This window comes from Choloepus didactylus, chromosome 8 (genome assembly GCF_015220235.1).
Source record: "Choloepus didactylus isolate mChoDid1 chromosome 8, mChoDid1.pri, whole genome shotgun sequence".
In the NCBI taxonomy this organism is placed as follows: Eukaryota; Metazoa; Chordata; class Mammalia; order Pilosa; family Megalonychidae; genus Choloepus; species Choloepus didactylus.
This window is the reverse complement of record NC_051314.1, coordinates 125238073-125253638: the sequence shown is the minus strand read 5'-3', so window position 1 is coordinate 125253638 and position 15566 is coordinate 125238073. Positions and strand designations below refer to the sequence as shown.

General features: G+C 43.5%; 1 protein-coding gene across 2 annotated transcripts in view; it reads right to left on the bottom strand.

Moving 5' to 3' along the window:
- Positions 1–3784: 3784 nt before the first annotated feature.
- LOC119542055 (antigen WC1.1-like) overlaps positions 3785–15566 on the bottom strand; it is a 48721-nt gene continuing 36939 nt past the window's right edge. Inside the window, exons 6-16 of one of the 2 annotated variants that reach the window (XM_037846542.1) lie at positions 14762–14854; positions 14371–14685; positions 13564–13878; positions 8709–8750; positions 8280–8594; positions 8023–8055; positions 7506–7643; positions 6517–6609; positions 6213–6296; positions 5035–5181; positions 3785–4024 (exon numbers count right to left, since the gene is read on the bottom strand). In XM_037846542.1, the coding sequence (XP_037702470.1) occupies positions 3876–4024; positions 5035–5181; positions 6213–6296; positions 6517–6609; positions 7506–7643; positions 8023–8055; positions 8280–8594; positions 8709–8750; positions 13564–13878; positions 14371–14685; positions 14762–14854 (1724 nt within the window). In that variant the 3' untranslated portion in view covers positions 3785–3875. The remainder of the gene's footprint in view (positions 4025–5034; positions 5182–6212; positions 6297–6516; positions 6610–7505; positions 7644–8022; positions 8056–8279; positions 8595–8708; positions 8751–13563; positions 13879–14370; positions 14686–14761; positions 14855–15566) is intronic. The other variant, XM_037846543.1, reaches the window with a different exon arrangement.

The following is a 15566-nucleotide window of genomic DNA, read 5'->3' as shown; positions in this document are numbered from 1 at the left end:
TATAATAAGAGCAATGCAAATTAAAAACTGCACTAAGATATTATTTCTCCTTTATCAGATTGGCAAAAATTTAAAAGCCTTTTAGCACAGCCTGTTGGCAAGGCTGAAGAAAATAGCACTCTTCATATCTTGCTGGGGTGGTGCATAAGACAAATGAACTGAACTCTATATCAGGTGAGTTATATAAGCACACATAAGAAAAAAAAGAAAATAATCTTAGTAAATTTGAACATGTTTCTTTGGCTCTGTACCCTTAATCTAAGACAAAAAGAACTTCAACACAATCTTGTCTTTTTTTTTATTAATATATTTGATGTGTGTAATGGCATGGGTATAGAATTCTGAAACTAGCTTGTTTGAATTGTAGGAAAGAGGAAATGTGTAAATATATTGAAATTTCTGGGAGCTGGGGTTATCACTATGAGAGAAGAAAGATTCAAATATGGAATAGGGAAAAGAAGGAAAAGCCTTGTGGTACTGGATTGGTATTAGAGGTGTCTGATGATGTAAAACAATCTATATTGTACTCCGTCAGCTGAAAGGGCATCTAAGCAATCTCATCCTAGTAGCAAAGAGCTCGCCCAGGACCCAGACCTTGGCTTCTAAATACCATTCTCCATTGAAAGGAACCAGGGCTCCTTGGTACAAGATGAGCTGGAAAATATTGTGCTCAAAAGTAAAGAAGTATACAAAATATTAGGAGATGAGGCATAGCAAAATGATACAACATCCAGTTTGATGGTGATCCTGCTGGCCAGTTGGAGTTATTTTCTTCTCTTCTACTGACCTATCTTTTCAGCTTCCCCTCATGAGTCTCATATGGTTGCATTTCCCAAATTATTATGACTATGATGTTCTTATTTTTATTTCCTGCAAATGTTAACTGTAGACCCAAATCTTTATGTTTTATCTTGGTCCTGGTTCACAAATATTCTGTTTGTGTTAACAATTTAATGTTTACTATAGATGTCCCTAGACCATATGTTGACTCAGATAATCTTGTCCCATCGGATCAGTAGGACATGCTGGAATCCCTCCCTCCTCCTCTGATACCTGGAAAGCAAGCTTGGCACTCTTTCAGAGGTGGGATTCAAGTCACTGCAGGCATTTCTTGTATTTTGTGTAATTTTTCTGGTTTTATCTTCACTGCTTCTAGATAAACATGAACTTATTAATAGATGAGATGGCTGGGTGCTAAAATGTAACATTAAACTTCCCCATTGTTTACATCCAGAAATGTATTGTACATAACCAAATTTTATGCTTTTTTTTCTTCTACCATATACTGATTCCACAGTGGTGAATAGATTTTGTAATCTGTTTTCATACTTTCTCATTCACAAATGATACGACTTCTTTTTTTAATTTTTGGGTACCCACAAATAACTGTTCCTTTTATAGTCAATAAGAAATCAAAATCTACCCTTCATTCAGCAATCACTCAGATCTTCTTAGTCCTTCTCCCTTTCTACCCTGGACCTATAACATAATTGTCATAGCCTCTTGTGAAAGTTGCTGGGCATTTTTTTCTGTGTGTTTTTATTTTTGGCTGACACCTTGTCAGGTGGGTGGGGTGTAGTGGTGCAAGAATTTTATCTAGTAGATCTTCATTTTATTTTCTTTGCTCTAAGTTGGATATTAATTTGGATTTGTAAATGATATTCTTGGGTTTATATATAAAAAGGGAAAATGAGTGTGGTTGTCTCTATGTTTCCCGATTGTCCCACATTAATCTACGTGATTCTGGCTGGTGGTGCACAGAGCTGGCTGGGCTCAGTGAGGGGTATAGACCTGTACTGGGGGGAACTGATAGGGAAATAGCCCTCACACAGAGGTCGATACGAAACAATTCTCTCAAACTCTCTTTAGAGCAGGGGGATCTTATTATTTCTCAGGATTTCTATCAAACAGCTTCTCTTTGCCTTATTCATGATGCTATTTTGTGTCTGATTCTGTTCTGATAAACTAGTTTTATGTCTCTTTCAGTCTTATCACCTCCTGTTTTAGTCTGCTAAAGCTGCCACAATGGAATACACCAGAAGTGGGCTGGCTTTTAACAATGGGGATCTACTGGTTTGCAAGCATACAGTTCTGAAGCTGTGAAAATGTCCAAATTGAGGCATTAACAGGCCATCTGGTGATGACGATCCTGGACTCTTCTGTCACACGGCAAGGCACATGGTGGTGTCTGCTGGTCCTTCTCTGCCAAGGTTTGCTGCTTTCAGCTTTTGGCTGCTCCGTCTGTAGCTTTCTTTCCGAGCGTCTGTGTCTTTTTCTCTGAATACTGTTTGTGTTTCTCTGTATTTCCTCCTCTTAAAGAGGACTCTTGTAAGAGGATTAAGATCCACCTGGGGCCCGCCTCTACTGAAATAACCTAATGAAAAGGTCCCATCCCTAGTAGGTTTACACCCACAAAAATGGATTAACTTTAAGAACATGATCTTCTGGGGTCCATCACAGTGTCAAACCATCACACCTCCCAATGGGAACAGGGTCTTCTCTGATCTAGACAATTTATTCTACATAGTGCAGTTAGGAAAACTGTCAAGGCATTAAAACTCAGATTCAGTACAGAGAGTTATTATCCCTTGAAGAGATCCAGTTAAACTTCTCTGACTGGAGACACAAAAAGGTGAAATGTGATGTGTGAAAAGACTGGAACCATCAGTTAATGAATTGGCTTCTATCATCAGTAGATGGTAAGTGAAATTAGAGATTCCAAAAGATTTGTGGAGTTTACTTGGAGTGAATGTTGTTTTGTCTGTCTCTTGTATTTGAAATGTGTGGTACGCAAGGGCAGAATCAACTAGAGGGTGGAATACTTTGGAATATTCAGTTGTGTGTTTCATGAGTTTGCTTCATAAGAGTAAGTGCTTAGTTAAGAGCCTGATTTCAGAGTCTCATGCTATTAAAGAAAAGTAAGGACTTCTCTGTACCTAAAAGAAAGCAAGAATGTAGCCTGTGCCAGTTTGAATGTATTATGTCCCCCAAAACGCCATTATCTCTGATGTAATCTTGTGTGGGCAGACGTATTAGTGTTGATTAGATTGTAATTCTTTGAGTGTTTCCATGGAGATGCGACCCACCCAACTGTGGGTGATGACTCTAATTGGATAATTTCCATGGAGGTGTGGCTCCACCCATTCAGCGTGGGCCTTGATTAGTTTACTAGAGCACTAAATAAGCTCAGACAGGAGTGAGCTTGCTACAGCCAAGAGGGACACTTTGAAGAATGCGCAGGAGCTGAGAGAGTAGCTGCAGATGAGAGACAGTTTGAAGATGGCTGTTGAAAGCAGACTCTTGCTCCAGAGAAGCTAAGAGAGGACAAACGCCCCAAGAGCAACTAAGGGTGACGTTTTTGAGGAGCTGAAGCCTAGAGAGGAGTGTCCTGGGAGAAAGCCGTTTTGACATCAGAACTCTGAAGCAGACGCCAGCCACATGCCTTCCCAGCTAACAGAGGTTTTCCGGATGCCAGTGGCCTTTCTTCAGTGAAGGTACCCTTCGTTGATGGAGACTTAATGGCCTTAAGACTGTAACTGTGTAACCAAGTAAACCCCCTTTTATAAAAGCCAATCCATTTCTGGTGTTTTGCATTCTGGCAGCATTAGCAAACTAGAACATAGCCTGTAGGGAGGTGTTAACACTGATTTTTCAGCTGAGATTTCACCTGAAGAAAGGAGTATGTTTGAAGACTGAATATTCCAAGGTTAACAAGGGTGAATGTACTTCGCTTAGTAAGAAAAGATCACTGGTCTCGGAAACTCAGAGTATTTATTAGGAATAATTTCCTTTTATTATAGGCACACATAAAAACTTTGCAGTAATGAAAAAGACAGGATTCTCATTTATTTGGGAAACATCACAGAAGATTCTTTTCAGACTGTTTGCTCCAGAAATGGCTCTCCACTGGTACTAAGCTCAACATCATCATACCCAAGGTCTTCTCCTTGCCCCAGGACCCAGGAGGAACCTCTGCTTTCCATCCTAGAGTCGGCAGCTTTGCTAGGAGACTGCAGAGAAGCATCTGAAGCAGCAAGGAGAACCCTGATTACAGTTGTGTAAAAAGACAAAATAAAGTCCCCTGGAGGAAGGAGAGACCGGTACAAAGTGGCCACAAACAAGTCTGTGGAGACCCAGTGCTTGTCTGAAACACTAGAGCTACTGCATACTGACTCAGCTGCTGTGTATAAAACTTGTCTGATCTGGACAATTTGAAAGGAGATGGATTGATGTTGCACTTGGGGAGAGATGGATGCATTCTTCTTCCCCACCAGACTAGTCTGATTTCTTAAGGAATGGAGGCAGGAGGTCACTTCCCTAGATCCCTCAGCACCTCAATAACAGATAACAGACCAATCATGACCTCAAAGTATTCCTAAGAACAATCATGGGTCCTCTGTCAGACGCCAAAGTGGGTGGCTCAATCCCACTGTCTCCTGCTTCCCTGGGATCACATGCTCACACCTAAGTCTGTTATAGGGAACGAGGGTCTTCATGTGTCAAGTGAAACAATGAGAGAAAATTCTCTCTTAGTTTCCTTCTAGTGCTGAGATTTTATGACTCTCTAGTTAAGGCCATCCACATCCTGCACTGATAGTGGGAAAGGTCAACTTTAAATGTTTGGTTATGTGGTTCCCAAAAAGAAACAAAATAACTCATAAAATTCAGTTTATCTTGTTATTAAAAAACCTTTTCAGGTCACCTCTCACAACCTGAAAGAGCCTCCAAATTTATTGTCAGAACACGTCTTCATTTTTGGGCATGAAAAATGTGAACAAAACCTCTGCAACTCATTTTACAGACATGTCCATATCCAAGGGATGGGGGCATGGAGACAAAGGACGTGATATTTTCCTCCTCTTGGAGGAGGTGAAATGGCTACAATTGGTCAGGGATAAGGAAGAGCTGATCTCGTCTAGATATGCAAGGCTACCAAGATTCTGACAGTGCGGAAAAAAAATGACTATTGATGGTTCCAAATTGACCTTCTCGTTAACAAAGTTGCAAGACTACTGGAGACAACTGTCCACTCACCTGTCTGGGAATACCTGGCACCATCTTCCTCCTCTGAGCGAGTATACTTCCCACTCATCCCAGGGACAGGAGGAATTTCAGGAACAGGTAACTCTTCAACATCATCATAACCATTTCCTGCAGCATCGGCCTGCTGACCTGGAGGCTCTGAAAACAGACAAGGACTTAGGTGGAATAGCGAAATATGGGTCAAACTAGTTGATGCCCTAAGTCCTTTCTAATGTAGAGATTCTTATAGTTGATGAATATAGGTCCCATATGCCAAGGCTGTCCCAAGGCACACTTCTGATGTCAATATTCCCATAAACCAAAGAAATCCTTAAAATATTCCAATATTTCAAGGTCAATAATATTTTTCTAAAATGGTCTCATATCATAAAGCATCAACAGAAAGCTATTGTTATGAGTTTCAGGTGCTATTTTCAAACATATGGCAATAGAATCTGAAACATGTATTTCTGCGACTGAGGGGGTGTGAATCTGGACCAAGAGAACCCAAGTATTCCCTTGGCCTCTGAGGCTGTGGGAGGCATGGAGCTGCTGGGGAGAGCGAGGCCTGGGTATCACCCAGAGACAGGAGATCCCAGCAGTTCCAATCACAAGAGACCTGGGTTTCAATCCCTTCCAGTGCTCTGTTGACCTCAGGATGCACAGAGCCTTCTGGACTTGCCCCATCCTACCACCTGAGGAACATGGAGGGTGAACATTCTCCTCTTAGATTCCTTGCAAATCAGAGCTCCTGGTAGTTGATAAGTACAGGCACCATGTACTCCATGTATTCCAGACCTATACCAAAGTCATGTTTTCTTTCTCTCAAAGTACACATAAACCATCAAATGGTCCAAATATCACACTGTCTCAAAACCATTTTCCCCAATGTTCTTTCTCACCATGGAACTTTTGAGATCATCAGTTTCAGATGTCGTAAAAAAATATGGGCTTTGAATCTCTAACAATACATTAGATGTAAGTCTGTGACTGAGTAGAAGTATCTGTGGATACAGAGAACTGAGTCTAATCTTTCCCTTTTTGAGGCCACAGAGTGAGCAGATAGAGGAAAGAATATTTGCCAACTGGGGAGCAGAGATCCTTCCCATTCTAATCACAGGTGGACATCTTCCTCAGTTGAGATTTCTTTTCTCATCACCACCAGCCAAGGGCAGACCCACTCCTACTACCTGGGGTAGATTCAGGGTTTCCATCCTCCTCATTGTCCCCTGTGTAATATGGCAGCTTAGTCACCGAGTCACCAGACAAGGTTCCTGGTAGGGAGAAAATCATCACAGATAAACAGCAAAACCTTTCCCACAGTATAAGGCCCAATGTCAAGGCCCAGAGGAAATCTTGAAGCTCCAGGCTTGTAGAGAGAGGGCTCGGAGGAGGCAGACCATGCAAGGTTGGGTGTCTGGTGGGCTGTGCTTGCTGAAGACACCCAAACTCACAGGCAGCTCACAAACAGAGGGGAGGGTGTGGGACACACACCTGCACTGCCCAGCGGGTCCTCCTTTGGTTTTACGAGGTAATCAATCTCCTGGTACAAGGCCTCATTGAGAGCATCTTCATAATTGTGCAAGGCTGGAGAAAGCAGCACCAGATCAGAGACTACCCCAGAGAAATTCCCCTTACCAAAAAACCGAACCTTCGGAGCTCCCCATCGCTCACCTTTGGGGAGACCCTTATGAGCTGCCAGGGCTTGGTTCTATAGCCTTGTGCACTCTTGCCCTAGAGCTATGTTTCGTGTCCCTGTCTTGATCTTTAACCTATACTCAGTCTCCTCAGACACTGTACACATGGTATGGTGACTTGGAGCTATGTACCCCAGAAAAACATGTCTTTAAACTTAATCCATTCCTGTGGGGGTGAACCCATTGTAAACAGGACCTATTCATGAGGTTACCTTAGTTAAGCTGCAGGTCAGCTGACTCAGGATGGGTCTTAATCCTTTTACTGAAGTCCTTCATAAGCAGAATGAAATTCAGACATATGGAGAGAAAGTCAGAGGGAGTAGCCAGAAGCTGAACGTCAGTGGAACCCGGAAGAGAAAGGAGAAGCCAGGAGAGGCCGCCATGTGCATTTGCCATGTGACAGAAAAGCCAAGGACCAAGGATTGCAGGCAGCCAGTCAGAACACCAGGCTTCTGGGAGGAAACATCACCTTGATGATGCCTTGATTTAAAAATTCTCCTAGCCTCCAAACCTTGAGCCAATATATTCCTGTTGTTTAAGTCATCGTGTTTTGTGGTATTTGATTTGGCAGCCAGGAAACTAAAACACATGAGAGCTTCCACACTTAACCTAGGACCAAGGACTCAAGTCTCTCCTATACTGGAGTCTATTGAAGAGAAGGGGGAGATTTACCAGATAGTGAAGGGAAAGGCTTAAACATGTGCACCTTTTGGCTTGTCACACTTATCCCTGTTTCCTGCCTGACACACTTTCTGGGTTACCCAGTGCACCCCACCCAGGGCCCACCTCTGTGCTCTGCTCTCCGTCTGTGCAGCTGCATCACCAGGATGATGAGGACCAGGAAGAGAAGGGCGCCCAGGATGAGGCAGAGGATCCCAGGCAGGGAGAAGATACCAGGGCCAGGAACTGAGACTGAGCTGGGCTCTGAGGAGAGAAAAGGGCCATGAGGCTGGTGCCCAGGAGGACCCCCTTCTCCCTGCCACCTCCTGAGTCCTCAGGGCCATGAATCCCTAGTTCAGATACAGTGATTCTGCCTGAACCCCAAATGCATGCCCGGGTCCTGCCCTGAGTATATCAGCTGACTCCTGAATCTGGTCCAAGGGATGTCTGCAAAGTGGATGCTGGTGAACCTTTGGAGCTCCACAGTTGCCACAGCTTAATAGGGCTGCAAGCACCTGGTCATCAGGCCTTTCCTCTACCCATACAGTTGAATCTGCTGGAAATATGTAGACTCTGTAGTGCAGGTCCCTGAAAATCTGGTTGTCTCCTCCACCACGTGGCTCAGGGCAGAAGGATCACTTACCTCTAAGGCTTGGAGGCAATGTGGTCCTCTCACCTGTAGAGAAGAGAAGGCAATGGGGCCACTGGACTGGGTGGGCCTGGAAAAGCCCTAGGGTCTCTCCTATCACCACCTGCACATCCTTCTCTCCCCAGGGCCAAGAGAGCAGACCAGAGCCTCTCTGGGAGCCAGAGCTCCAGCAGCAGGGCAGCCCAGGAAGGACTTCTGGATGCACTCACACCTCCTTCAACCCTAGCCCAATGGCCTGCCTTGCCACTCACCAGTGCACCTGACTCCAGCATCCTCTTCGTGCTTGCAGTTGCTCCATCCCCAGGGCGCAGAGGCACAGGCCCACAGGGAGGCCTCCCTGCCCCTGCACTGCACATCGTCCAGCCAGATCCTTCCATTGCCTGGGCCAAACGCTGCCTCCCGCAGGGCCTCGAGGGCATAGCCACAGCCCAGCTGCTGACACACCACCTCGGCCTCCGCCAGGCTCCAGGCGTCGTCACACACCGTGCCCCAGGAGCCGTCGTGCCAAACCTCCACTCTCCCGGAGCACGCGGAGTCTCCTCCCCTGAGCCTGAGCTTATCTTTGTCTAAAAGGCAGCAGCACCTTTGGTGACCGCTCCTGAAGTTAGTAAGGGAGGGAGGGAGGGATGGAGGGACGGAGTCCTGAGAGCCAAGAGGGGAGGTGGGAGGGGCTGACGTACCTGTGCAGGGGGCTGCGGTGGGACAGCTCTTGGGTCTTGCTCCTGCAGGAACAGACATTGGATAAGAGCTGGATCCCAGCAGCTGGGAAAGGTCAAGTGGTCACCAGGTGTGACTATGTCAGGACAGGCTCCCTGAAGTCCCATTCAACACAAAGGGCAAGAAGAAATCAAGAACATAGAGAAACCAGAGGCTTCGCATCACCTTTACAATATCTGAGACTTAAATTGGTATTTCATATATTTTTCCTTGAGCCATGGCCTCATCAGTTAATTATATACATATATATATATATATATATATATATATATATATATATATATATATATATGTTTAAATTTATTTATTAATCTTCTCATGTTCTCTTTCCTTCTCATGAAGGTACAGAATTTTGGACTGTGGAGTTCTGGCTTCATTGTCAAGGTGGGATTTAGGAGCTCTTATTCTTTAAGGAAATTGGTGAGGTGCACAAACAGGAAGAATTCCTCCACTCTCAATGGTCCTGTGCTTGACTGAGACAGGATGAGGGCTGAGGTGCATTAAAGGAGTGTGGGTATGCTTTCAGATACTGTTGATCTTTGAGTTTCATAGTCATTCACCTGTAAACCTGACTATGCAGTAAGTACCTAAGGTTGACAAGTTCTTGGATGAGTAGATGCTCTTGGAGGCTCGAGGATGCTAGAACTTTAGTTATGGGGCTTTGAGAGAAGAGACAAGATCCCTGTGGTGTCTTGGGCATTGAGGGAGGGCAGCTGCTGGTGGGGCCATAGCAGGACCAGTGTGTGCCGTGAGGCACTGGTGGTGATCTCACCGGCAATCCCACACCCCCCACCCCCACCACTTTCTTAGAGCAGTAGTCCCAGTATCCCACCACTGTAAATCAATACTAACTCTGCTCCACTTTTGCAGATAGTCTTTCTCTCATTTCACCCTAATTTCATTTTCATAAAAATTATAACCATTTGAAATTATTGCTGTTATTTTTTTCTTGATTTTGATTGGTTGAAATCAGCCACGACCACACCACACAATTATAGCAAGGACTTTGTCTTATTCACTTCTTTAGACCCTAGAATACTAGTTGGCTCATAGAAGGTTCAATAAATCTTTATTTACTAAAAACCTAAATAAATAAAGGAAAGAAAAGGTATTCCAAGTGGAACTGTGAGCTCTACTTTGTTTTCTTCATTACTGAACTGTGAAAAGAATTGTGGATCAAGTTTACTCTTTGTGATTAACCAATGCTTTCAATTTCCCTATAAGTTAACAAGTAAAATGTAATAAATTGGAAGTAGAGAAGGAATTTCTTCCTATTAAAGGCCCTTGAGTCATAGAAAAATTATTGTGGAATAGAAAAGGGAAGTGTAAAAGAGATTAAGAGAAAAAAATGTATCATATTGTATAATTAAAAAATTAAGCATGTAAAACAAATGCTAAAAGATGCTTTTATGATTTTAGCATGATGACAGAAAGAAAAATGGATGAAACATAAGGAAAGGGAGGGCAAATGTAAGTAGAAGAATATAAAAATGGTTAGAAACCCAGGGGATCAGCAAAAGATAGATATGTAGAAAGAGATACTTAGAAATTAAGTTATATATTGATTATTCATACAGATAATTACACAAAATGGACAAAATAACACAGAGACAATGATACTGAAAAATATATTAAAGTAAAAAAGACCAAAGAAGAAATAAATTAATTCACAGAAAAACCAAGAATGTGTGAAATGATAAGAAAATATCTTATTTCACAGAAAAATAGAAATAGGATAGATTAATTCTTAGAAAATCTCAGAATTTATGTACTCTTTCTATGTCATCTCCATATAACCATGTACTTTATTAGAATTTCCCTGTAGAAAATTTCTGAAATTTAATCTTCTAATCTCTGCTGGACTGTTTCTGACTTGAAGAAACACAGATAACTCTCTCGAGGCATCTGCTTTTTTGATGAACAGTTCTTCTTATCACTAGTTCTAGCAAAACTAGAGGTTTCTCAAGAAACCTCTCAAGAAGTTGGTCTCTTAAGAGGAAAATAAAAAGGAAATAGGATGTCAAAAAGAAGAGAACATGGATGGTGATTGCCAAGGACCGCTTTTCAGGGTCTGTGCATACTTCAAGGCTGAGCATAGATAGAGGAACCAATAAAGGACAGAAGTTAGCGAGGCAGGAAAAAAATAAAACAGCAGAAGTGTAGACATCAGTTTCTGGTCCAATCACCACTCTCATTCTGACAACAAGAAAAAAAGGTCAACAAACTGAAGATCAATAACTCTTCTTAGATCCACCTGAGAATTGAGAATACAGGGCAATCCACCATCCTGAACACTGGAAAGAAAGGCAGATTCAGAAGATCACAGCTGACTGGGAACATATAAGTATAATTAACTAATTGCTGGACAGTGTACATGGAGAGATAAAAACTTCTGAGTTTTACCTCCAGGAGAAGCATCAGTTTCTCAGGATGGAGATCATAAAAAAGTCCCTTCCTGCTCCAAGTAAGGAGAGTGGAAAAGTAGTGATTCTGAAATAAACCCCATGTGCTCTGTTCTCCTTAACAACAGCCTGTTCTCAAGGAAAACGGTTTTACCAGAGCCTAACCAACTTGGGTTTTACCAGATCCTGAATGACCTGAGAGAAGGCAGATACCCAACTCCAGTCTTCTCTGGCCTTCAACATAGGGAAAAGGAAATACCCAATTCCAGCCACCTGTAGTCTTCCTGTCACACCTAATGGGAGGGAAAAAACTGAGAAGCACTTGTGAAGGTCACAGCCCAGGAACACAAGCTCATTGTAAGACTGAGACCTAATCATTCGATTATAGAAACCTTCCCCTCCCCCTGTACCTTATCCCTTCATCAATAGGGGCTCCTGTACAATAACGGGATTATGGCTGAAAGAAACGCAAGACTGAGACCCTATTTAAGATGGAGTCTCTAGGGAAATCCAAAGGGAACAGTGAAGACAAAAACAAGGACACTGAAGAAAATTTCAGTCTCTGAAATCACAGCTGCAGAAAACAGTAAACTTACTCCTACCCAAAAAACATAAAGTTTCACACTAAAGGCAAATTTACCTGAGTTACTTTTGCCTGATACATTAGGTCCAGCTTTCAACAAAAAGTCACATGACACAGCAAAGGCAAAAATCACAGTCTGAAGAGACAAAGCAAAACATTAGAACCAGACTCTGATATGGCAGAGATCTGGGGATGATTAGACCTGGAATTTAAAATAACTATGACTAACATGCTAATGACCTTATTGGAAGAAATGGGTGACATGGGAACAGCTAGGTAAGGTAAGCGGAGAGCTGGAAACTTGAAGGAAGAATCAAAAGGAAATGCCAGATATCAAAACCACTGTAACAGAAATGAAGAATGACTTTGAAGCGTTCATCAACAGACTGGTCATGGCCAACAATAGGTCCTAAACAGGAGAGTGGAGTTTGAGGAAACCCTAGGAATCAAATGAGTGGAAATAAGGAGAACTGTGACCAACTCTGTCCTATTTAGCATCAAAGTTCTTCAGAAAACCAGAGAGAATGAAATCTAGAGACCTAGTGGGAATACCACCAAACAAAGAGGGAAAGATAAGAGTGCAGGTACAGAGCCGTGGTTGGGTAGATACAGGGAAAGAAAGATGAGGGAGTTCCCATACAAGTGTTTCTATTCTTTTAGGGTAAAGGAAGGCAGATTCAGTTAAGAGTAGGTAGTGGGACAAGTTATTGGTAGTCTGAGGCAAAAAGAGGAGGTATGAATATCAGTTTTGGAGAGTGGGAGAGCAGACATACTAGAGAAGTCTTGTAGGAGTGTGAAGGAGTGTCAGCTTTCCTTTGGGGATTTATACATCACCTAAAGTGAGACCAATAGGTTCTGTGTACTTTTTGCTTCCCAGCCCAACATCTTGGGTGCAAGGAGGATGTGCAGATGGTAAGTTTTCCAGTGGTTATGGTTTAGCCGGATGAGTTTCACAGAGGAAAAGGGTGACAAGGGAGTTGAGGGTCATGGCAAGAGAGTGTATGTATTGATAGACCTTAAAATCGAAACAGGTAAACAAGAAAGTACAGGCATAATGTAGGTGATGGGAATGAAAAAATTTGTAGACACACTGGAGATTAAGTGTTGTTATGGGGAAGAAATATCTAAGATAGCCATATATTTGCACAATGGGTCTTTATCACTAAGTTGAAATCTTCAGGATGGTTATACATATCTTCTTTCTACTCTGTCCTTATGCCTATAACAGGGCCTGCAGGCCGACCACCTGACTTAGAAAGTGTTCTGATGATCACAAAGAGCATTAGAGATTGAAAAGGGCAATGCTTGGGGAATGCGTTTATGGAAATGGATTTCCATACGTGGCACTTATTAGCAAAGAGACTGAGCTTTTCACTAAAGCTTTGCTAGCTCAGTTTCCTCAACTGAAATATGGTAATCATCATACCAAATTAACAGGCTTTCTGTGAAAATTAAATGTGATTCTGTTAGTGAAAAACGTAGCATAATACCTAGTTAATGCTCATTATAAGTTAGGGTCCATCTCTATCATCCTTATTTGAGCAATAAGCTCCAGTGAATGCAGTTGAAGTCTCTACCACAGAATAAGTTTGAGATACCCAAGTTGTCTTTTCAATTCTCAGGTTTTTTTTTTACTCAATCTCTGACCTGAATATCCTTTTCTTGTTTCTCAGAAAATGTTGGATCTGGGGGTAAAAGATTTGACATTCTCTATGGATAGATGCATTTTGTAGACTCAATGTGAAATTTAAACCATACAACTGAAACATAAATGCACATGAAAAACACATAGAAAGATGGTTCAGACTACCCAAGTTCAGAGAAAAGAGTCACCTGCACAAATGATGTGAGCTGCTTCTTTTGGAGAGCATGAGCTTTTGTCCCAGGCATCAGAAACACATTGCCAGAGGGTGGTGTCACCTTTCCGACACTGGATTCCATCCACCCAGTGGGGCTGAGAAACCTTCCTGATGCTAGCAGAAATATTGAGATCCCCCATCTCCCCACAGCCCAACTGTCTGCAGATCACAGCCAGGGTGTTGGGCTCCATTGGGCTGCTGCAGACACTGCCCCACGTCCCGTTGTAGAAAACCTCCAGCCACCCAGCACAGTCGTAGTCATCACTCACCAGCCTGAGGGCCAGGAACTCTGAAAGTGAAGACGGAGAGAATTAGGGAATGTGGCCTGTAGCACTGGGCCCTAAAAGCTCTGATCCTTCCCTACCAGGCCATCGCCCACTTGTCTCAGGCACTGCAGCGTGTGCCCTGCTGTCTCTCATTATAGAGACTGGAACTGAAGTGGGGTGAAGCAGCTCTCCAGTTACTGCCTCAGGCTCTGGGAGACGCTCTGCTGTATACATGGTGTGCAAGGGTATTTGCAAGTAATTTCTCTTCCTTATTATCATTACTTTTTACTTTGTCTGAAGTGGGAGTTTTACTTTTATTTGGAAACACTAGGAAAATCTATCTTGTTTGATGAAATCCCTAAAAGAAGAAATCCACCCTTCATGTCTATGTGAAAAACTGGAACTGTGATGAGAAGCCCCCCTCCCCTGTGGGCCATTCAGCTCGTGCTCCCCATGGGCCTGGACCCCAACCCTTTTGAAACTGACCCACTATGTGGGCAAGGTGGAGTGCAGACCTGAGCAGATAACACCTGCGTCCTCTTTGTGTTTGCAGTTGTGCTGCCCCCAGCCCCGGGAAGGGCACTTCCACAGGTGGGACTCCTTTCCTGTGCAGTTCAGGTCGTCCAGCCAGATGGGCCCTGATCCCACCCCAAAGGGAGCAGAGACGGTGGCACTGACAGCCACTCCACAGTCCAGCTGTCTGCACACCACGTGGGCATCGTTCAGGTCCCAGTCGTCGTCACAGATGGTGCCCCAGGAGCCCTGGTGAAGGACCTCCACTCTCCCGGCACAGCGACTGCCCCCGTCCACCAGGCGGAGCTGGTTGCTCTCTAAGGGGAGAGAGTCAGGTCAATGGGGGCCTTTATACATGATGGGAAGGGCTTCCTTGTCCCGGGGACCCCTCACCTGAGCAGTTGGCATCTCTCTCTTCTGAGTCTGCAGAGCCTGCAGGATCAGATGTGGAATCATTGCACCCAGGCAATATCTGGGTCTGGTTTCCTGGATAAACAACACAACCAGAGGTTTAGCAGGGCTCGAAGACAGGAAATTCAATTAGACTAAATAATTATCTAGTGAAGGAGTCTGAGATGAAAGCTGTAACATGGGAGTTGTGTTATCATAACTTCAGAGGTCACCTTTATGGAGAATTCTTTTCTGGCAGTGGTGAACCTACCTGTTTTAAAACACCATTGCACTGAGAATGACTTCAGAAAAGCTGGAATATATGAATACTGTTTGGAAGCACTGTAGAACTACAAAGCTCTCAGAGAGAACTGAAGGCCAGAGGTGAGCCCTTTCCCTCTGGAGGCATTGCCAAATCAAAGGCAATACCCGAGTGTGCTGGTTTGATGTTAGGTAACCCAGAAAAGTCATGCTCTTTTAATCCAATCTTGTGGGTGCAGACTTTTTGTGGGTTAGATCTTTTGATTAGGCTGTTTCCATGGAGATGTGACCCACCCAATCATAGGTGGGAACTTTTAATTAGATTATCTTCATAGAGATGTGACCCCACCCATTCAAAGATGTGTCTTAATTAGTTTCCTGGTGTCATTAAGAGAGCTCAGGGGCCAATAGAGACTCAATTGCTTGGATATGCTGACAGAAAGACGTTTGGAGATACTAAGCTAAGAGATGAAGCCCAGAGTTTGCCCTGGAGAAGCCAAGAGAGGACCCCCAGATGCTTAAAGAGAAAACCATGGAAACCAGAAGC